The sequence below is a fragment of the Mauremys mutica genome, chromosome 20, assembly GCF_020497125.1.
Source record: "Mauremys mutica isolate MM-2020 ecotype Southern chromosome 20, ASM2049712v1, whole genome shotgun sequence".
In the NCBI taxonomy this organism is placed as follows: Eukaryota; Metazoa; Chordata; order Testudines; family Geoemydidae; genus Mauremys; species Mauremys mutica.
The window spans coordinates 24,709,536-24,732,049 of record NC_059091.1 but is presented as its reverse complement, the minus strand read 5'-3'; the positions used below and the strand labels follow the sequence as shown (position 1 = coordinate 24,732,049).

General features: G+C 63.9%; 2 protein-coding genes across 2 annotated transcripts; one reads left to right on the top strand and one right to left on the bottom strand.

The window, feature by feature from the left end:
- Window positions 1-2,389: 2,389 nt before the first annotated feature.
- LOC123353833 (basic proline-rich protein-like) lies at window positions 2,390-3,859 on the bottom strand. The gene has a single exon (XM_044995248.1). The coding sequence runs from the start codon at window positions 3,857-3,859 to the stop codon at window positions 2,390-2,392; it is 1,470 nt and encodes a 489-aa protein (XP_044851183.1).
- Window positions 3,860-14,359: 10,500 nt separating this feature from the next.
- On the top strand, window positions 14,360-21,804 carry LOC123353832 (cAMP-specific 3',5'-cyclic phosphodiesterase 4B-like). Its single transcript, XM_044995247.1, has 3 exons — window positions 14,360-14,374; window positions 15,577-15,702; window positions 21,568-21,804. The coding sequence occupies exons 1-3, from the start codon at window positions 14,360-14,362 to the stop codon at window positions 21,802-21,804; spliced, it is 378 nt and encodes a 125-aa protein (XP_044851182.1).
- The last annotated feature ends 710 nt before the right edge of the window (window positions 21,805-22,514 follow it).

Genomic DNA, 22,514 nt, shown 5'->3' with positions numbered 1-22,514 from the left:
AGGACCGGGGCTTTCAGGGCCCTGGATGTGCCGCAGGCTCCCCCGTATGCTGTTGCCCCCTGGGGTGGGGGACAGGGGGCTGGGGCTGTCGAGGGGCCTGGGCGCCTGCTGGGGTGTGGTCCCTGCTGCCAGTTACAGAGCTGTCCCATCAACCCAGTGGGCATGAATCAGGAGTGACTTCAGGTGTGAGCAGAGGAGAATCGGGCTCCTAATTCCCTCCTCCATCCAGCCCCTGGTGAATCCTTCCAGCAGCATTTCCACTTCAGGCTCCGTCTGTCTGCTTCATCATTTGTAATGGGGATGGGGGACGGCAGCCACAGGATCCTGCCCCTGAGCTGAAAGGCAAAGCCAGTGGCTGTTGCTCTGAGCTTGGCTGGAGCTGGGAGGACATATGCCAAGACCCCTTCAGCCCTTAAAAAGGGGCCAAAAATGGCCCTCGCTCACCTGGGGCCTCCTGGCTAGCGAGGAGATGCAGCAAGGGCCCTGCTTCCAGCCCCCCGTGCAGGGATGGATATGGGGCATTCCTGAAATACACTGCTTCGTGCGGGGGGGGAGAGCATGGGAAGCAACGTACTAGTTAGAGCAGCCCTGGGGCTGCTCTAACTGCCTCACAGGGGCACCACTGGTAGGGGGAGAGGGCTGCTGCCACTGAGGCAGAGTTATCCACCAAGCAGTGAGTCCGAGCTGGAGGCTAGAATAGCAGCTGAATTTTAGAAACATCCTCCCCTCTGGGATCTGCTAGGAAAATCCCAGAGACAGCTCACCACTGCCCCCAGCACTGGATTTGCAGGGCAGGCGGAAACCACTCTCTCTCCTTGGCCGATTTGCATAATCTAATTGCCATGTGGCTCATTAAGCCTCACACTGCAATAAATTCCCTGCTGTGGAGCCAGGGATTCCAGTCCCTGAGCTAAAAGGGTGAGTACAGAGGGCCGCCCAAAGCCTGCACTGCCCCCGCCTGTGGGAGAGGAGCAGAGTTCGGGGTAAGCGCCAGGTAACGGAGCCCGGTGACATTTTGCAGTTTGAAACTTTTGAAAATGGCTTGTTTTCCCCAAAACCATCAGTTTTCATTTGTAACTTTTCCCATTTTTGATGAGAGCTGCCCAGACCTGAACTACGTCTGTTTTGAGCAATGAAGAAAAGATGGTTGGTTTGTTTTTCTTTTTCCAGTTATTACGCTCTGGCTGCCTTTGTCAGCAGGAAGTCTGGGTGTGGGGGGAGGTGAAAAACCAACAACAGGAAAAAATCATTTTAAATTTTGTAAACTGAAAATGATCCAGATTTTCTGGGCTATTTTTCTTTGGGGAAAAAAATCAGGAACGTTTGAGTTTGGGGTGAAAAATGCTTTCAGAACGTTTAAGAAAAATCTGTGACCCTTTTTCAAGCAGCGGCGGGAGCCAAGTGTCACTACCCCTCTCTTTCTGCATTTGCTGGCACGTTCCCATTCTCTGTGGGGAAACTTCCTCCTGGGTCAGAACTAGTCATTATTTAGGAACAGAAGAGCTGCCATAGTGGGTCAGCCCAAGGGTCCGTCTAGCCTGGGATCTTGTCTGCGACCATGGGCAGTACCAGAGCTTCAACGGGAATGTACAGAACAGCCCATCTTCTTGGTTCCTGTGAGTCAGAGGTGATGGATCACCCTAAGGATGAGAGGGTTACATCCCTCACCAGCTTGGCTAATGGACCTGCCCTCTAGGAACTTATCTAGTTCTTTTTTTAACCCCGTTACACTTTTGGCCATTACAACATCCCACGGCAATGAGTTCCACAGGTTAACTGGGCATTGTGTGAAAAAGTATTTCCTCTCGTTTGTATTGAACGTGTGGCTTATTGAAGGGGGTGCCCCCCTGGATTTTGGATTATGGGAAAGGATAAATAAGACTTCACTTTCTTCACACCATTCATGATTTTGTAGATTTTGTAGACCCCCACAACATGCTATAAAAAAAATCCACAGCCCACCTGTGCCACAACAACTAGTTTTCTGCATATAAAAGCCAGGACTGGCATTAGGGCCATTGTCCTGGGGCCACCAGGAACCTAAGTTGCTCAGACTTCAACTTCAGCCCCGGGTGGTGGGACTTCAGCTTTCTGCCGTGGGCCCCAGTGAGTCTGCCAGCCCTGCTCGGGGACCCCCTGAAACCTGCTCATGGCCCCCCAGGGGGCCTCGGCCCCTGGTTGAGAACCACTGCTCTATCACATCCCCCCTTAATCTTTATTTGTACTAGGGCAGCTGGGTTGTCATTGGAGCAGGAGTTTTCCACACACAGCAAGAGACAGACGGTCTCGCTGCTGGACTAGACAAAGCAGGGGAAGGGTCATAGTCCTCGGTTTTCAGATGGGGAAACTGAGGCAGAGAGCGACCCAGTGTTTTAGAGGAATTGTTTTGTTAAGGGCGGGGGTCCTGTGGCGCAGGGGCTGGCCGGGCACTGGGGGGGTCCCTTGGCGGCGGGGGTCCCGTGGCACAGGGGCCGGCCTGGCACTGGGGGGTCCCTTGGCGGCGGGGGTCCCGTGGCACAGGGGCCGGCCTGGCACTGGGGGGGTCCCTTGGCGGCGGGGGTCCCGTGGCGCAGGGTCCGGCCTGGCACTGGGGGGGTCCCTTGGCGGCGGGGGTCCCGTGGCTCAGGGGCCGGCCTGGCACTGGGGGGGGGTCCCCTGGCGGAGGGGGTCCCGTGGCGCAGGGGCCGGCCGGGCACGGGGGGGGTCCCCCGGCGGAGGGGGTCCCGTGGCGCAGGGGCCGGCCTGGCACGGGGGGTCCCTTGGCGGCGGGGGTCCCGTGGCACAGGGGCCGGCCTGGCACGGGGAGTCCCTTGGCGGCGGGGGTCCCGTGGCACAGGGGCCGGCCTGGCACGGGGGGGTCCCCCGGCGGAGGGGGTCCCGTGGCGCAGGGGCCGGCTTGGCACTGGGGGGGGTCCCCCGGCGGAGGGGGTCCCGTGGCGCAGGGGCCGGCCGGGCACGGGGGGGGGTCTCCCGGCGGAGGGGGTCCCGTGGCGCAGGGGCCGGCCTGGCACTGGGGGGGGTCCCCCGGCGGAGGGGGTCCCGTGGCGCAGGGGCCGGCCGGGCACGGGGGGTCCCTTGGCGGCGGGGGTCCCGTGGCGCAGGGGCCGGCCTGGCACTGGGGGGGGGGTCCCTTGGCGGCGGGGGTCCTGTGGCGCAGGGGCTGGCCGGGCCCGGGGGTCCCTTGGCGGCGGGGGTCCCGTGGCGCAGGGGCCGGCCTGGCACTGGGGGGGGGTCCCTTGGCGGCGGGGGTCCCGTGGCACAGGAGCCGGCCTGGCACTGGGGGGGTCCCTTGGCGGCGGGGGTCCCGTGGCGCAGGGGCCGGCCTGGCACTGGGGGGGTCCCTTGGCGGCGGGGGTCCCGTGGCGCAGGGGCCGGCCTGGCACGGGGGGTCCCTCGGCAGCGGGGCCGGCTGGCCGGGGGCTCCGTGGCGGAGCTCGCCCTTGTTGCGTCCTGCTGGGGGGCCGAGCCCCGGCGCCGCGCCCGGCCGCTCGCTCGCTCCGGGGCCGCTCCCCGCCGCCTGCAGAGGGGGAGCAGCCGCCCGCGCTCGCTGCGCTCCCCCCGCGCCGGAATCTGCGCGCCCGTCTCCATTCCTACGCCGCGCGGGGGGGGGAAGGACCGGCCCCAGCCCCCGCGCCAGCCCCCGCCACCCCGGCCAGCTGCCCAGCCCCGCTCCCGTCGCCGGCTCGGCCCCCGGCCGCGAACAAAGGGCGAGCGGCCGGGGGCGCAGCACGGACCGGCCGGCCGTGGGGACGCGCCGCCGGGGAGCCGCTGCAGCGAGGTAAGCGCCGCGGGCCCCTGGCAGCCCCCGGCCCGGAGCCGCCCGCCGCTGCGGCAGCGTCCGGGGGCGCCGCGTTCGCATCCCCGCCGGGCCGGGGCGGGGCGGGGCGGGCCACACGGGCTGGGGGCGCTGCCGGGAGGGAGGGGGGCGAGGCGGGTCCCGGAGGGGAGGTGCGGGCAGCGCTCAGCCGGCGGGACCGCAGCCTGCCGGAGCGTGTGTGAGAGTCAGCTGGGGTGTGTGTGTGTGTGTGTGATCCATGGGGACAGTCAGCTCTGTGTGTGTGTTTGTGTTTGTGTGTGTGTGAGTGAAATTCATAGGGACAGTCAGCTGTGTGTGTGTGTGTGTGAGTGTGTGTGTGTGTAATCCATGGGGACAGTCGTGTGTGTGTGAGAGAGAGAGAAATAGGGACAGTCAGCTGGTGTGTGTGTGTGTAATGCATAGGGACAGTCAGCTGGTGTCGGGGGGCTGACAGTCAGCTGCTGCGTGTGTGTGCAATCCATGCGGACAGTCTATGCGTGTGTGTGTGTGTGTGTGAGAGAGAGAGAGAGAGAGAGAGAAATCCATAGGGACAGTCAGCTGGTGTGTGTGTGTGTGTATAATCCATAGGGACAGTCAGCTGGGGTGTGTGTGTGTAATCCATAGGGACAGTCAGCTGGGGTGGGGGGGCTGACAGTCAGCTGCTGCGTGTGTGTGCAATCCATGCGGACAGTCGTGTGTGTGTGTGTATGTGTGTGTGAGAGACAGAGAGAGAGAGAAAGAAATCCATAGGGACAGTCAGCTGGTGGGGGGGGGTGAGGCTGCAAACCATGGGCACAGTTCGCTAGAGGGGTTGCAATGCCCAGGCCCAGTCTTTTGCCCTGGGCACTGATGCTTTTCTCAGCACAGGGGCTCTGCACCGGGCACTCCCTTCAGTACCTGCAGCATGGCCCTTTGCCTCTCTCTCCACCCACCCCGGGCTCTAGGGCTGGGTGTGCCCATCACACACCTCTCCCTCGGTTGTGTTCACCGGGGCTCCATTTCTCAGTGGGGGAAGGGGGGAACCATATCCCTGCCTGTGCTGGGAGTTGTGGTTGTTTTTACTTTGCATTCATGGTGGATTCCGCCCTCTCCTGCCACAGAGACGGGCTGGCTGGATTGATGAACTCCAGTCACCCCGTGGCTGTCAATCCTCATTCCAGTCTCAGGCCTTCCCCCTAGATCTGGGGCCTGCGCTGCTCCCCACCTGCCCAGCAGCCATGGCGGCGTTGGTGCGGTGCTGGAAAAGCCCCTATTTTCCCTCCTCCAGCAGCTTGGTGGAGTCTCCCCTGCAAGGCAGGGCATCCTGCCTCCCAGTGTGCAAGCAGACCATGCGCTGCATAGCAAACGTGCACCACATCGCCCGGCCAAAGCAAAACAGGGACCAGGAGATTAAGGAGGAGCAGAAGCCCTGGTCTCATTGACACAGGTGCAAATCCAGAGTAATTATACTGAAGGATCCAGATAGACACCAGCATTACTGAGACCAGGATCTGGTCCCCCTGCTGGTTTCAGCTGGTGGGTTAGGAATCCCTCAGGATAGCACAAAGTGAAGTCTCTCCCTTCCGCGCAGCATGCAGGGCTGAAGAACTTCAATTGCCCAGTGATCTTTGGGAGCTAGGGGTCAAGTTCCCAGCATGCAACTTTCTCCATCTCATCATGCCGCCCATAAACCATAATTTTCGCGCCTTTTATTAAAAATCCCACAAACCTGCGTGGGACTTTTCTGACTCCGCCACCTCTGACAGAAGCATGGAGCTCACAGAGCTCTATGCTGTTCTCATGGACATTGCAAATACAGGATGCACAATTCTCCAGTATTTGTAGCCCTGCAGGGAATGCCAGGGGACATGACCATGTCTTTGTGCTGACGGACATAGCAAAAAAACAATTCAAAGATGCTGGTGGCATTCACAAAGCAGCTGCAAATGGTGGAGTCCCACTTCTGAGCCCAAGCAAGGAGCACGGGCTGGTGGGGTCGCGTTGTGGTGCAAGGAGGACGAGCAGCAGCTACAGAACTTTTGGATGTGAAAGGCCACATTCCTGGAGCGGGGTGCCAAGCCTGCTCCAGGCCTCCAGTGCAGGGACACCGGAATAAGAGCTGTGCTGGCAGCGGAGAAGCGAGTGGTGATTGCGCTGTGAGAGCTTGCAATGCCGGATGGCTCCCGGTCAGTGGGGAATCATTCTGGAGCGGGAAAATCCTCTGTTGTCATGCAAGAGTGTGGGGCCATTTATCACCTCCTGCTCTGCAGGACCGTGACTCTCGGCAATGTGCAGGACAGAGTGGATGGATTTGCAGCAACAGGGTTTCTGAAGTGCGGTGGGGCAGTCGATGGCCCACATATCCCTATTTTGGCATCTGCATACGGACAGTGGTTATGTGAGTGTTGGTGGGTCACCGGGCATGCTTCACCAGTGTCTGTGTGGGCTGGTCAGGGTGTGTACAGGGCACTCACATCTTTATGAACACAAGACTGTTCAGAGAGCTGCAAGCGGAGACCTCCTTTCTCGGCCAGTATATTACCACTGAAATGCCAGTAATGGTCCTGGGGGACCCATCCTACCGCTTGCTCCCCCGGCTCATGAAGCCTTACACTGGCCACCTCAACAGCACCAAGGAATGATCCAACTTCCGGCTCAGCAGGGCAGAATGACAGTTGACTGTGCCTGTGGTAGCCTGAAGGGACGCTGGCAGTGTTTACTCACTGGATTGGATCTCAGTGAGAAATATGTCCCCACGATTACAGCTGCCTGGTGCGTCCTGCGAAGTGTCTGCGAGGCAAAGGGGGGAAAGCTGGCACCAGGGCGGAGGTGGAGCAGCTGTCAGCTGAGTTTGAACAGCCAGCTAGACGGGGTGGTACGAGAGGCCAGCGGGACGCTGTGCTATAGAGGGAGGCTTGGAAAGAGCGTGTTCACTGTCAACCACATCTGCGTTCTGAGCCGGACTCTGCTCTGGACCCGGAACGAGGGGAGTTGCTAAGAATTGTGCAGTGCTGGCTGCACGTTTGTAGAGGTGGCTGGGTGTTTTCCTGGAGTCTGTGGGGCTCGCTGTACATTTACAAGCACTCTTTGCTGTGACTACGGCTCTGCATTCTACAATATTTGTTGTGAACTAAGACAGACAATTTGATTCTCCAAAAATAGAACTTGATTGAGCGGGGGGAAAACAGTGCAGAAAATCAATGGACAAAAAACCACGCAGGCAATGCTTATATACACTCTAACATAACGGAATGTCGTGAAACTTTAAAATAAGAAAGGGAGTAAACGTTTATGTCCATTCGAGTGCACAGATGTCGTCCGTTGTGGCTACACGTACCCTGACCTGTGAGAACCATGGCTGGTGTATGTGAAGCTATAGCTTTCCTTGCTGGTCCCCAGGGTGGAGTGGTGGGGGTAGGGATATGGCCTGTGATAGAATCATAGAACTGGAAGGGACCTCGAGAGGTCATCCAGTCCCCTGCCCTCATGGCAGGGCTAATGCCATGTGAAATGGTGCCAGGTGTAGGGAGCAGTGATCACGGAGTTCTTCTAGGAGTGCGAAGGGTGGGGAGTCTGGGATTTTTGGACCTGTAGGTCCACCAGGGTCTGCAGCATTTGAGTTTGCTGCTTGAGAAGACCCAGTATGTCCTGGTCCATCTCCCTCTCCTTGTCCTGCTGGCAGTCCTGGGCGTTTCTCCTGTCCACTCGCCTTCTCCAGGCTGCTGGTCGTATTGGCTTTCCGGGCGCTTTGCTCACGGTCCAAGGCAGCATGGGCTTGCAGGATCTTGCTGAGCATGTTCTCCCTCGTCCTCTTCTTTCTCCTGCTCCTCGGGGTCAGGTGTTCCGTGGGCACGGAGGGGGCCCCCCTCAAGGCTGCAAAGGCAAAAGCTGCTGGTAAAAACAGACCGATGTGCCCTTGGATTGACAGTCACAATGGAAAGGGAACAAGAAGTTTCAGAACTCCCTCCCCTTAGTCCCATAAACACTTTTAATAAGACGCGCTTCTTGACACAGCTCCGCTCGCCAGCAGTAGCCACGGGAGTCTGGCCTGCAAGGGTCAAGGGGTGGGGAGGGTTTTCTGTGGGTTTCCCTATCCCTGGCACTGAATATCGGCACTGCTGACCACAGCGGTGGTGGGTTTAGCTGACTTCTCACTTCTGAGGCGAACGAAGGCACAGAAAGCCCAGCTGCTGCTGGTGTCCCAGGCCTGCCTGCCGCTAGCCTGGTTGCTGCAATGGGGCCAGCTAGAATCGTCCCAAAGTGGTGTGGGGAAGTGTCCCACTCCCGAGGAAGCAGTAAAGCAGTCGTCCCTGGAAAGCGCTGGGTTGCCCCAGATCTCAGGAGGTGGAAGGGGACCTCCCTACGCACCTAAACAGAGTGCTCCGCATGCCACCCCGCCCAGCCCTCCGGGGCAGTGAAAAGCAGGTGACAACTCTTGTGCCTCTACCTCTTCTCCTAGGAGTCAACCACTGACAAGTTTGTCTTGTTAAGGAGGGACTGGGCCATGTTTATTGGCAATAATTCCTAGGGAAAATGCATGGAGACACTTACCAAGGTCCCTCTCCAACCCTGGGCTCACATGCGCTCACCTGGCGGTACCGGCCAGACTGGTGGAGTCTCAAACAGGTCCGGAGGGCTCACGACATGGCTGGACCCCGCCACCGCCTCTTGCCAGGCTCCGTCTTTTTCTTCCTCCTCGCTGTTCACGACAGGGTCTCTGTCTCGGGCTCCTTGGAGGGGCCCAGGGTGCTCTGCGGGGCGCTGGGGAGGGCTCCACCACCAGGCCTGGCAAGCGGCAGGTCCGCGAGGCTGCCCCAGATCTCTCGTTGCCCTCCCTGGCCTAGGTTCCTTCACCTTCACGTGGCATAACTGCTGCTCACTGTCCTGCCCCTCTCCCCACGTCCCCCAGACAGTCTGCTCGTAGGTGCCAACGTTTCTACAGCGGGCCCGTAACTGGGCCTCTCCAGCCTCTGCTCCCCACAGGCCCAGGGAGTCTGCTCCCGCCAGGAGCGTGTCCGGTGCTTGGAGCCGGCGTGGGCAGCTGCACGCAGCGAGGGAGAGTCACCAAGGGGGGTCACCAGGAAAAGGCGTTTCAAAAACACACACGTGGCTTGAAAGGGCGTCGGGGGGGTCCTTCCGGTTTTGACTCTGACCCCTGGGCGGAGGCAGGGCTGGCTCCACAGCCCAGTGGGGCAAGCACCCGCCTGGGGCGGCCCTTTCCCGGGGGGGCGGCAGGCTGGGCCGGCGGACCTGCCGCAGTCATGCCTGCGGGAGGTCCACCGGAGCCCCGGGAGCAGCGGACCTGCCGCAGGGATGACTGCGGAGGGGACACTCGGCCGGCGGCTCCAGTGGACCTCCCGCAGGCATGACTGCGGACGGTTCGCTGGTCCCGCGGCTGGGCTGCACCTCCCGCAGGCATGCCTGCGGCAGCTCAACCGGAGCCGCCGGACCAGCGAACCGCCCGCAGCCGCGGGAGGTCCAGCCGAGCCGCGCGACCAGCGGACCCTCCGCAGTCATGCCCGCGGGAGGTCCGCTGCTCCTGCGGCTCGGGGGCGCCTCCCGGGCATGACTGCTTGGGGCGGCCAAATTTGTAGAGCCGCCCCTGGGCGGAGGAGTGTAAAACTGAGCAGGGCAGTCGCTGTGGCAGGGAATGGGGCATTGTGGGACAGCAGCCGGGGGACTCTCAGGGTTGACACAGGTCATGCCGTGTCTACACTTGCTCTGCGTCAACCACGGTAGGTCAGCCCCGGCTCCACACCTTTCAGGGAGGCGGTTTTCCTGTGTCACTTACGCTGCCCAGAGCTAAATGTGAGTGTAGAGACGTGTCGATGTACAGCAACCTAATGGTGCAGCGTAGATCAGACCTTAGCTGCACCTCTGGTCCGATCCAGCGTGGCAGTTCCTGGGTTCATCCCATTACAAATGCACCTCTTGTTTCCCGTCCAAATTTGTCTCGCTTCAGCGTCCGGCCACTGGGTTTCATTCTGCCTCTCATCTACCGGACGGAAGAGCTCTCTGTTATCGGAAATCTCCCCCTGCTTCCCAGTGGGTACTTAGAGACCTTCATCCCGTCCCCGGTCCTCCTTTCTCTTGGCGCTAATGAGCTGGTGCTTCGTAGGGCCCTGCCAGCAAGGCAGGTTTTCCAGTCTCCGTGTTTGTAGGTTGCTGGAGCGGGCAGGGCTAGAGTCTCCCCCCATCGGATGCAGGCTTGGAACAGTTCAGTTGCTTTAGTGCAATTGGTTCTGTGCCCATGAGGGTTACATTCACCCCACAGGGCCTAGACACCCCTTAAGTCTCGCTTCGTTCCTTTGGGCAAGACTGGATTTCGGAGCCCGTCTCTGCAGCAGGGGCAGGAGCGCATTTCCTACCACCCGTCTCCCCCTGGCTGGGCTGTGCAGAGCCCCCCAGCCACCCTCAGGAGGAGCCCGGCTTTCAATCCCACTGCCACCCACGCAGGAGCAATCAGGCCACGTTTCCTGTTGGCACGTGGGGCACTGGAGCCAAGAAAATCCCCCCCCTCCCCGAAACAGCATCCTGCAGCCAGCCAGCCAGCTCTGCGCAAACAGCCCACAGGAGAAGCTGCAACGGTCCTTATATGGCAATTACCCCCCCCCCCCGCCCCCTGTTCGCACTAAGGCGGGATAAGCCAGTGCTACGGAAGATGGTCAGACGTGTTTCCCTAATGCCAGCCATGCCTAGCTAGCGCCAGCGCCCGGAGAGGGTGTCGATTCCTTTCCAGCTCAGTCAGTCTACAGCATCGAAACCCTCTAGTCCATCAGGGCAGGACTCCCCCCCCCCCCAAATCTGCTCCCTCCTCCGCAGCGTTGGGTAGGAATTCTTAATGTTGGGGACAGGGAAAGTAGACGAGGACAGATTGAAACTGTTGACCTTTGATTATTCTGTATCCCCCTATTGTCTCTCCTCTCTGTTTTAGGGTTTGTCTACACAGGGACACTCAGGCAAATTAATCCAAATGAATTTTTAAAGTGAATTAGTTAAACTGCGTTAAACCCCTGCGTGGACGCGCTCATTCAGAATTAAAGTGGTCTGATTTTGATTTAGCGTAATTCACTTTGGAAGCTAAAGCAAATTAAGGCCACGTTAATTCTGAACGAGAGTGTCCATGCAGAGATTTAACGTGGTTTAACTAATCCACTGTAAATTCACATTTATTCAGATTCATTTTCCTGAGTATCTCTATCTTAGTACTTAGCTGGCTCCTGTCACCGTAGGATCTGGGCACTGCCCTGACACACTGAACCTCGCAGTGCCCCTGGGAGGCCAGGCACTACTATTACCCCCATTGTAGAGATGAGGAAACTGAGACACAGATCCTCTAAAGTGCTTAGGCTCCTCACTTCCATTGGAGCCTAAATACCTTTGAGGGCCTGGGCCAGAGAGCATAAGGGGGCATCTGCGCTGTAATTCCCAGCTTGCGGGGATGCAGCCACGTGCGGTCTGATCCAGCCAGCGGTGTAGCTGCAGGAGGAGCCAGCTGCCCGGAGTCCGCGTCTAGTGTCTCCCACGGGATCACGCTCCTGCTGCAGCTCCACTCCCTACTGTCAGCCTGTGGGCTGGGTCAGAGCTAGCGTGGCTCTGGCTCCTTGAGCTGGCAAGGACGGGGACGTAGCCAAGGGTGCAGAGGGATGCCGAGGCAGTGCCAGGAATTGAACTCACGTCGCCCCCATCCCAGCTGGCACCCGAGCCACCGGCCCGCCCTTCTCCGCAATAGCTGGGGGGGAGGTCGACTCCTGTCATTGCACCAGCTGCGGATCTGGCCCAGTGGTAGGAATTGGGGAGCCCCCGTGTCTACCCGCAGCTCCAGTCCCATCCCAGTTCGACACTCTTCCGGTGCTCGTGTTCTGGGGCCAGCGTGAACGCAGGGCCCTCAAGGGGCTCGTGTGGGGAGTGCTGGCCCCTGACGTGCGATTTGAGATCCCCGTAGGCCGCAGCGGGCCAGTCCCAGCGTATGGCCTGGCCGGAGAGAAGGAATCACTCATTCGTGTTGGCTGCTCCGTTACCTCCTGGGGTGGGGCAGGGATGGACCCGTGCTCTGGGAGGTGGAGATGAGTTGGGATGGACCCATGTTGCAGGATCGGGGCTGGGACTGGACCCGTGCTGGTGCGGGGGAGGGGCAGGGATAGTGGGGGGCAGCAGGGTGGACCCATGTTTGGGGAGGGGGGGGCAGGTGGACTCTTGGCCACCCAGCCCTGGGCCTCTCAGCTGCTCCTGTGCAGTCCTGGCCTTTAGGACTGGCAGCAAGGGGCAGTCGACCTTGTTGCCGGTCAATGAGGCCCTGCCTGGGGCTGGTGGGGGCCGTGCCCACCCCCGGTGAGAGAAATGGCCATGTCCCCTGCAGAGGAAGGGGCCCTGCAGCCTGGGTCTCAGTGGCCCCGAGGTCTGTCCCTGCCCCCAGCCTGGCTCCCTGCCGTGGGCGTGACGTCTGCCCTTCCTGGGGCAGCGTAAATATTTAGGCGTCAGCAGATTTATGGGGAGCTGGCTGGGGGCGGGTAGAGCAGAGCGAGCGGGGGTGGAGGTGACCCCCTAGCGAGCCTCCATGAGCGCAGCCGGCCCAGGTCAGGAGCGATGGGAGCCGATCCCGTCCGACAGCCCCGCGGGGCCCCCAGGCGCAGTGAGTTCAAAGGGTCTCCGCCCACTTCCCATCGAGTGGGGGGGTGACGTCCGCCAAACTCAGCGTGGCATGAATGGGTCAGAGACTCCCAGGAGCGAGGGGCCACATGGGCTGGCTGGCTCAGGGGGGTGGGGATTGGGACCCGGGGCCTTCCCCCACAGGGGGCCTGGCTCCGATCTGACCCCAGGGCGGGGCAGGGAATGGGGCACTGGCTTCGATCCAGCAGGGGGCGGCGGCCCTGGGGAGTGCAGTGGTGCAGTTATGTAGGAAAATGGCCTGCTGAGGAGGCAGATGAAGGCTGCTAGCTGGCATCACTCGGATGGGCTGTGTGGCCTGGCACGGCCATGCTCCGAGGATGCCTTCCGCCCTCCAGTGTCTGCAGAGTGTCGCTGGGCTTCCCACTGGAGGTGTGTATAACAGTGTACTAGTGCTGTCAGCCAGGGGAGAGAGAGGGGGTGTGGGGGTGTGTGCGCGTGCACGCATTCCTGAGCCACTGCAGGGTAACAACCTCCTGCTGCTGCCAGCTGAGATCCTCCTTAGTGCCAAGGGTCTGTGCCTGGCCCAGCGGGTTCTGCATTCAGACCCGGGTTGGGCCCCCGAGCGCTCTTTGCGAACTCAGAGCATCCTTTGAACGACGGCCCTGCCCCGCTGAGCAGCGTCACCGCAGTGCTTCCGCCGCGGCCCCCCCCCCGCCCCCGCCCCCGTGTATGCAATGGAGTTAAACAATTCATTATTCAGGAAATAACTCCTCAGTCTGCTGCTTCGTGCAGGGGATTGACTCCGCGAAGGCTCCTTGGCCCGCTCCTCCCCGGCTCGGCGCTGACTCTGGGCCCCGGGCCAGGGGCTGTTTTTGCAGCGCTACAACGGGAGCTGAGAGCGGTGGTATTGAAATAAGGGAGAGCGGGAGAGACGGCGTTTGGGTTCCGTGCCGCTCTGGGATCCTGCCTACCCCTGCGCCCCCCTGGCACCACGGAACGGCCCCTGGGTGGGAAGAATCTTCTCTGTGTGTCTTGTAGCCAGCAGAGAGCAGAATGGGCTGGTGGGTGGGGACTCAGGACTCCTGGGTTCTATTCCTGGCTCTGCCGCTCACCCGCTGCGTGACCTAGGCCAGTCCCTTCCCCTGTTTCTCGTCCTATTCCCGATCTCGCTGGACTCTCTGGGGCCGGACAGGGCTCTGATCTACAGCCGCTAGGTGCTGCTGGGATGGCCCCGGGACTCAGGGAGGAATCCCGACGTGGGGTTGGTCTGACAGAGCCCAAATCTGCCGATCGTCTGGACACTTTGCTGGGGTTGGGGCAGCCTGAGCCCATCCTCCTTTGGCCTCCTCGCTCTCTGGTTGACAGCAGCCTAGCCTGCCCCAGAGCCCCCTTTTCCCCGCCCTTCTCTCTCCAGCACGGCCATCTCTGGGGGAGTCCCTGGCCCCGGCTGGCGAGCCGCAGGGCTCTCCGAAGTCTGTCTGACGCGGTTCCCCCGTTGGCTCAGCGCGGGGCCCATGCGGCTCCCTACTGGGCTTGCCCTGGTAGCCCCAGGCCCACGGGCCCCGTTGCAGGCCTGTCCCGGGCTGCTGGGGGTTAGAAACAAGTGCAGGAGCTGCAGGACGGGGCGGCCTTGCCAAAGCTCTCCCAGCGTCCACCCTGCACCGCTCCCTGGGCCCTGCCCTGCTGTTCCCAGGAGAACACCTCTGCCTGGTGCCCCTTGGCCCGGGGGGAGAGGCAAGTGGGATGCCCCTGCCTGCACAGCTCCGTGAGCTGCCAGCTGAGGGTGGGGCTCTGTTGCGAGGCTCCTGGGGCTCCGGGGTAGGGTTTGGGGGAGTTGCACCTGTCTTGGAAGGGCAGCTCAGAGGCTGCTGACTGGCCTCGTTTCCCCTGGCTGGAGGGCGATTGAGAGACAGACGCTTCCCGGCAGCGGCGTCCTGGTTAAATACAACCCCAGGCAGGTGAGAACCGTAAAGAATGAACAAGTGCCAGGTGAGACCTGCTTGGCACAGTCGCTGCTGAGAGTGACATCTCACCCATGCACGGATCCTTCCCTCGCCTTCCTCCACCCCCAGAACCAGCTGATCCTCGACTGGGGCTGAGACAAGTATTCCCCACAGTCCCATCTCAGCCCTTCTTGGGAGCCACGTGGTGTTTTTAATTATTTATATTATGGTAGAGCTGCCTGGACCCCGGCCGAGATCAGGGCCCCGTCGCGCCGGGCGCTGCCCAGACCTCGGCCGAGATCAGGGCCCCGTCGCGCCGGGCGCTGCCCGGACCCCGGCCGAGATCAGGGCCCCGTCGCGCCGGGCGCTGCCCAGACCCCGCCCGAGATCAGGGCCCCGTCGCGCCGGGTGCCGCCCAGACCCCGGCCGAGATCAGGGCCCCGTCGCGCCGGGCGCTGCCCAGACCCCGCCCGAGATCAGGGCCCCGTCGCGCCGGGCGCCGCCCAGACCCCGGCCGAGATTAGGGCCCCGTCGCGCCGGGCGCTGCCCAGACCCCGCCCGAGATCAGGGCCGCGTCGCGCCGGGTGCCGCCCGAACCCCGGCCGAGATCAGGGCCCCGTCGCGCCGGGCAGTGGAAATGTGTGTGCACGGTGCAGACAGTTCCGGTTGTGCACGTGTGCAGGGCTGTGCAGGCGTTCACATGTACGGTGTGTCCACATTACACAGCACCCGTCCTGCCGGCCCTCCCGCTAGGTCCTCTGCGGCAGGGTCGGAGTGAACTAAGTGAACCTGCCGCCACATTTCGCACAAGGGTGTTTCTGGGATGAATTTTACGGCCCGGCCTCTCCTGAGCTGGGGTCGTTAGCTCATCAAATCGCCCACTGGGGAGGCTGCACCCGGGCATGGGGGGTGGAGAGAGACGTTGAGGGTTGGTCTGAGTTGGGCATGCACCAGAGGGCACCTGGTCTGGTCCTGTGACATGCACAACCCCTGCCCGTCCTGGGTCTGCGCCCGTTCCCCTCACCGCTGGGGGCTGGGACTGGGAGCCAGGACTCCTGGGTTCTGTTCCCAGCTCTGGGAGGGGAGTGGGGTCTAGTGGGGGGTGGGTGAGGCCAGGGATTTGGAGGGGATGGGGCAGGATCCTGTCCTAAGGGACTTGTCTGCAGGGGGCCCCTGTTGCTGGGGAATCGTGGCGGGGGGATGGGGCAGCCAGGATCTAACGCCCCCACCCCCGTCACTGTCTTTCAGGCTCCAGGCAGCCAGGAGAGAGCAGCGTTTAACCCCGGCCCTCGCCCTGCGTCCTGGGGCCGCCGGGCTGAGAGCAGAGGGCACATGAAGAAGAGCCGGAGTGTCCTGGCTGTGACGGCGGACGAGGTGAGCGCGGCACCGGGGGGTGTCCCCTCCAGCCTCGACGTCCCTCTTGGGGTGCGGCCTGGCAGGGAGCTGCCCCCTGCAATGGGTGAGCAGGCGGCAGGAGGCACTGACCAGGCCCGGATCGGAGCCAGCGCCCCCTAGAGGGGAAAGGCCCCGTCCCAGCCAGCCAGTCCCCTTGGCAGGCACGTGGACAACACCCACCAGGGCCAGGGCCAGGGCCAGGGCCAGGGCTGTGGGCGCCTCCGTGGGCTCCCCCAGGCTGGGTGCCTGGGGGGAGCTGCAGGCTCCAAGGGGGCCCCGGCTGGAGGGGGAGGACGTAGTTAAGGCCCTAGGCTGGTGGGCAGGACTTTCCGTGCCACCCCCGCTGGGCGGGTCTCCCAGCACCCCGGGGCAGCGAGGGCTCCCAGGCACGATCCAATGCTGCAACCGGCTGGGCCTGGGCTCTCTTATCCCTCCCCGAGGCAGCCCCGGGGTCCCTGAGCTGGGCCCCCCGTGCCCTGCCCCCTGCTTCCTGGCTCCCCGGGCCCTGCAGCATCACAGAGTCGCCCTGCCCCCCTCAGCTGGTCTGTGTGGTGGCTGCAGCGTGTTCGCGTCTCAGGCTCAGCCGCTGTCTCTGGTCGATGCCTCAGTGGGCGGGCGGGCGGGCGGGCGGCCTGACACCGTGTGTGCTGAGCGCGGTCTCACGCCGTGGCCAGGTGCTGCGCGTTCTCCCTGTGTCCCGCCAAGCGTCTCGCAGGGGGCCGGCGTGCTGGCGTTATCCAAGAGCTGGCACACCCGGTGCCGGGCTGGGGGTTAACGAGGGGTAAACAGCCCCCTTATACTCACACCAATTATGTCAGTTTATTAAGAAAATGCCCCTGGGGAACCTGGGCTGGTTCCAGGCAAATGGACGGACATGGTGGGCTTGGGGTTATATGCCCCCGGTCAGCCACCTCCGCACCCCTGCGCTGGGCAGAGGCCAGAGGGCAGGGATTCTGGTACCCAGGCGCCTAAGGTGTCTGCGCCCAAGGCCTGGAGCTTCCCGCTCCTCTGCGGGGGTCTCTACACAGAGCAGGAGCTGCCTTTAGGATGATCTGTGAGGCAGAGACGTGGGCAGCTCCCGGCACAACAAAGTTCGTGGTCTGCACAGAGTCCAGCATAAGAGGGCCCTGATCTCGGCCGGGGTCTGGGCGGCGCCCGGCCCGACGGGGCCCTGATCTCGGCCGGTGTCTGGGCGGCGCCTGGCCCGACGGGGCCCTGATCTCGGCTGGGGTCTGGGCAGCGCCCGGCGCGACGGGGCCCTGATCTCGGCTGGGGTCTGGGCGGCGCCCGGCGTGACGGGGCCCTGATCTCGGCTGGGGTCTGGGCAGCGCCCGGCGCGACGGGGCCCTGATCTCGGCTGGGGTCTGGGCGGCGCCCGGCGTGACGGGGCCCTGATCTCGGCCGATATCTGGGCAGCGCCTGGCGCGACGGGGCCCTGATCTCGGCTGGGATCTGGGCAGCGCCCAGCACGACAGGGCCCTGATCTCGGCCGGGGTCTGGGCAGCGCCCGGCGCGACAGGGCCCTGATCTCGGCTGGGGTCTGGGCAGCGCCCGGCCCGACGGGGCCCTGATCTCGGCCGGTGTCTGGGGAGCGCCTGGTGCGACGGGGCCCTGATCTCGGCCGGTGTCTGGGCAGCGCCCGCCGCGACGGGGCCCTGATCTCGATTGGGGTCTGGGCAGCGCCTGGCGCGACGGGACCCTGATCTCGGCCGGTGTCTGGGCAGCGCCTGGCGCGACGGGGCCCTGATCTTGGTTGGGGTCTGGGCAGCGCCTGGCGCGATGGGACCCTGATCTCGGCCGGTGTCTGGGCAGCGCCTGGCGCGACAGGGCCCTGATCTCGGCCGGTGTCTGGGCAGCGCCTGGCGCGACGGGGCCCTGATCTCGGCTGCGGTGTCAAAGAGCTATTGTAATAGTAGCAATGATCAGAGACAGGTTTTGGCTCTGTTCCCTCCCCCTTCTGTGGGAACTGGGGAGCCCCCCCTTTGCCTGCGGGATTCCCCAGTTTCTGTCCTTGGAGTGTTTGTGTTGCTCTGGCTGCAGATTTGGGCCATGTCGGCCTGTCACGGAGCTCAGACGGTTTGTGGCCTTGGGATCTGGTGAACTCATCAGTGTCCCGGCTGGCATCTCCTGGGAGGTGGGACACAGAGCCCCGCCCCCTGCCTGAGCTGCTGGAGAATCCCTGCTGGCAGTGGAAGGACTAGGATACACAGCTGTTCCCTGCTGCAGAGATGGGGGCGCCTGGGGAAACCCGGGAGATGTGATTCCCTTTCTGTCCACTAGAGGGCAGCGCTGCCCGTCCATGCCCGCCCAGTTGAATGAGTTATTTCCACTAATTCCCTCCCCCGGGTCTCTCCGCCGTTTAATTACATTTTCTAATTAAAAAACCGAGTTCAGATAGGGCTGGACGGGGAGCTCGGTGCTGAGTGATGATAACCAGCATCAGTGCTTCAGCAGAGGGGTCGTACCCAGCCTGGGTTCCCCTGTGAGAACCAAGGAGGGGAACCCAGGAGTCCTGGCTCCCAGCCCCCCTCTAACCCACTAGACCCCTCTGCTCCTCAGAGCCAGGATAGAACCCAGGAGTCCTGGCTCCCGGCCCCCCTCTAACCCACTAGACCCCTCTGCTCCTCAGAGCCAGGATAGAACCCAGGAGTCCTGGCTCCCGGCCCCCCTCTAACCCACTAGACCCCTCTGCTCCTCAGAGCCAGGATAGAACCCAGGAGTCCTGGCTCCCGGCCCCCCTCTAACCCACTAGACCCCTCTGCACCCCAGAGCCAGGATAGAACCCAGGAGTCCTGGCTCCCGGCCCCCATCTAACCCACTAGACCCCTCTGCTCCCCAGAGCCAGGATAGAACCCAGGAGTCCTGGCTCCCGGCCCCCATCTAACCCACTGGACCCCTCTGCTCCCCAGAGCCAGGATAGAACCCAGGAGTCCTGGCTCCTGGCCCCCATCTAACCCACTAGACCCCTCTGCTCCCCAGAGCCAGGATAGAACCCAGGAGTCCTGGCTCCCGGCCCCCATCTAACCCACTGGACCCCTCTGCTCCCCAGAGCCAGGATAGAACCCAGGAGTCCTGGCTCCCGGCCCCCATCTAACCCACTAGACCCCTCCGTTCCCCAGAGCCAGGATAGAACCCAGGAGTCCTGGCTCTCGGCCCCCCTCTAACCCACTAGACCCCTCCGCTCCCCAGAGCCAGGATAGAACCCAGGAGTCCTGGCTCTCAGCCCCCCACCGCGCTATCCCACTAGACCCCCACTCTCTTCCCAGAGCTGGGATAGAACCCAGGAGTCCTGACCCCTCAGGTCCTCCAGCCACTGGACCCTGCGCCCCTCCCCGAACTGGGCCTAGAAGGGGGCGGTGCTGGTGCCCCCATATCTGGGGCAGCTCCGAAGGACCCCAGTCACCTCGCTCCGTGCTGGCTCTGCTGCCTTCCCCACCTGTGCCCCAGCCTGGGAGCTCCCAGCTGCTGGTCCCTGCCTTGTCTGCTGCGGGGGAGCCGGCTCCGGCTGGAGAGGGAGCCTGCGGCGATGGCCCCGTTGCTATGTGCGAGGCAGGGGAAGGACCCGGTGTGTCCTGGCAGCGTCTCCCACCCTCTGGCCAGCCCCGCTCAGCAGACAGGTCCCCGCTGGGTGTCCCACGAGGCCGTTCTGCCCTGGCCCAGCCTGTTTGTTTGCTGGGGGGGGCAGCGAGGGCCGGGCCCCAGGCCTGGGACTTCCCCTCCTTGCCCTGCACTGCCCCGTCCTGGCCGGGCGCTGACAGACCCCCCCGGTCTGGGGATGGCTCAGCGGGGGCCTCGTGGGGCAGCGGCCGCCCAAAGGTTTGTGGGAATGTAAGGGGCCCTCTGAACCAGCGCTGCCCCCGTGTGACTCCGGGGGGCGCCGCCCTGAGGAAGCGGGGGGGTGCACTGCCCCCGTGTGACACCGGGGGGCGCTGTGCCGCAGGGAGCGGGGTGGGTGCACTGCCCCCATGTGACTCCGGGGGGCGCCGTGCCGCAGGGAGCAGGGTGGGGGCGCTGCCCCCGTATGACTCCGGGGGGCGCTGCCCTGAGGGAGCGGGGTGGGGGCGCTGCCCCTGTGTGACTCCGGGGGGCGCCGCAGGGAGCGGGGTGGGGGCGCTGCCCCCGTGTGACTCCAGGGGGCGCCGCAGGGAGTGGGGTGGGGGCGCTGCCCCCGTGTGACTCCAGGGGGCGCCGTGCCGCAGGGAGCGGGGTGGGGGCGCTGCCCCCGTGTGACTCCAGGGGGCACCGCAGGGAGTGGGGTGGGGGCGCTGCCCCCGTATGACTCCGGGGGGCCCCGCAGGGAGCGGGGTGGGGGCGCTGCCCCCGTGTGACTCCAGGGGGCACCGCAGGGAGTGGGGTGGGGGCGCTGCCCCCGTATGACTCCGGGGGGCGCCGCAGGGAGCGGAGTGGGGGCGCTGCCCCCGTGTGACTCCGGGGGGCGCCGCAGGGAGCGGAGTGGGGGCGCTGCCCCCGTGTGACTCCGGGGGGCGCCGCAGGGAGCGGAGTGGGGGCGCTGCCCCCGTGTGACTCCAGAGGGCGCCGCAGCGAGCGGGGTGGGGGCGCTGCCCCCGTGTGACTCCAGGGGGCGCCGCAGGGAGCGGGGTGGGGGCGCTGCCCCCATGTGACAGGCCCCATGTCCCATTCCCTGCCCCCCTGAGCCAGCCAGTCCCCGCCCTGGGACCGGTGGGAGCCAGCGCCCCCTGCAGGCGAAAGGCCCCGCGCCCCATCCCCACCCCTGAGCCACCCGGGTCGCCTCTCGACACTGGCGCCGAGGCCCAGGTTACTCGGCACAGGGGCCGTGTCCCCTCCAGCCCCGAGCGGGGTCGTGTCCCCTCCAGCTGTGTGAGCAGCCGCAGCTGAGAACCGGATTCTATCCTTAGCTCCCCCCGCAGTCGAGAGGGGCAGGGGGCTGATTAGTGCAGCCTGACGATGCTGAGCATAACGTCCGCTTCAGCCTCCCTCCACCCGCCTCTGAGATGGGCTGGTAAACAACAGCACAACGGCAACGGGCAGGGGCCTGTCCCCTCTGGGGGGCCAGCTGCCATCTGGCCCCAGGGCAGGGCCTGGCTGTCTCCGGGGGCAGGGAATGGGGCAGGGGTCTGTCCCCTCTGGGGGGCCAGCTGCCATCCGGCCCCAGGGCAGGGCCTGGCTGTCTCTAGGGGGCAGGGAATGGGGCAGGGCCTGTCCCCTCTGGGGGGCCAGCTGCCATCTGGCCCCAGGGCAGGGCCTGGCTGTCTCCGGGGGCAGGGAATGGGGCAGGGGTCTGTCCCCTCTGGGGGGCCAGCTGCCATCCGGCCCCAGGGCAGGGCCTGGCTGTCTCTAGGGGGCAGGGAATGGGGCAGGGCCTGTCCCCTCTGGGGGGCCAGCTGCCATCTGGCCCCAGGGCAGGGCCTGGCTGTCTCCAGGGGGGCAGGGAATGGGGCAGGGCCTGTCCCCTCTGGGGGGCCAGCTGCCATCTGGCCCCAGGGCAGGGCCTGGCTGTCTCCGGGGGCAGGGAATGGGGCAGGGGTCTGTCCCCTCTGGGGGGCCAGCTGCCATCCGGCCCCAGGGCAGGGCCTGGCTGTCTCTAGGGGGCAGGGAATGGGGCAGGGCCTGTCCCCTCTGGGGGGCCAGCTGCCATCCGGCCCCAGGGCAGGGCCTGGCTGTCTCCAGGGGGCAGGGAATGGGGCAGGGCCTGTCCCCTCTGGGGGCGCCAGCTGCCATCCGGCCCCAGGGCAGGGCCTGGCCGTCTCCAGGGGGCAGGGAATGGGGCACAGGGCCCTCTAGGAGATGGAGGGTGAGGAAAGGTCATGGGTCGCGCCCCCCCCAGCCCTTGGCCTGACGCTTGCTCTCTGCTCTGATTGGCAGAAGCCCAAGGACCTGCTGGACCCCGGGCTCTGCAGCCGCTCCTACACCGCTGGCAGCATGCTGGGCACGGACCTGCGGCGCGGCCGGCGCCGCCTCTCCTCCAGCCTGCAGGTGCCACCATGGAGACCCCTGGACCGGGCACGATCGCCGGAGCCTGACAGCGTCCAGAGGCCGACCACCCTGCCCCTGTGCATCCCGCCCCGCATCGCCATCACCCACGCCGAGCCGGACAGGTAGGGCACGGGGGGATCACGGTGTGTGTGCGCAAATACACCGGGGGAGGGGCTGGTTAGCCTGCCCTGAGTGTGCAAACACCCAGGGGGCTGGTTATCGTGCCTTGAGCATGCAAATACCCGGGGGAAGGGCTGGTTATCGTGCCTTGAGCGTGCAAACACCCGGGGGAAGATCTGGTTGTGCTCTGAGTGTGCAAACACCCAGAGAAAGGGCTGGTTGTGCTCTGAGAGTGCAAACACCCGGGGGAAGGGCTGGTTGTGCTCTGTGTGTGCAAACACCCGGAGGAAGGGCTGGTTGTGCTCTGTGTGTGCAAACACCCAGAGGAAGGGCTGGTTGTGCTCTGAGTTTGCAAACACCCGGGGAAAGAGCTGGTTATGCTCTGAGCGTGCAAAACCCCGGGGGAAGGGCTGGTTGTGCTCTGTGTGTGCAAACACCCGGAGGAAGGGCTGGTTGTGCTCTGTGTGTGCAAACACCCAGAGGAAGGGCTGGTTGTGCTCTGAGTTTGCAAACACCCGGGGAAAGGGCTGGTTGTGCTCTGGGCTTGCAAACACCTGGGGGAAGGGCTGGTTGTGCTCTGAGCGTGCAAACACCCGGGGCAAGGGCTGGTTGTGCTCTGAGTTTGCAAACACCCGGGGGAAGATCTGGTTGTGCTCTGAGCGTGCAAACACCCGGAGGAAGGGCTGGTTGTGCTCTGAGCGTGCAAAAACCCGGGG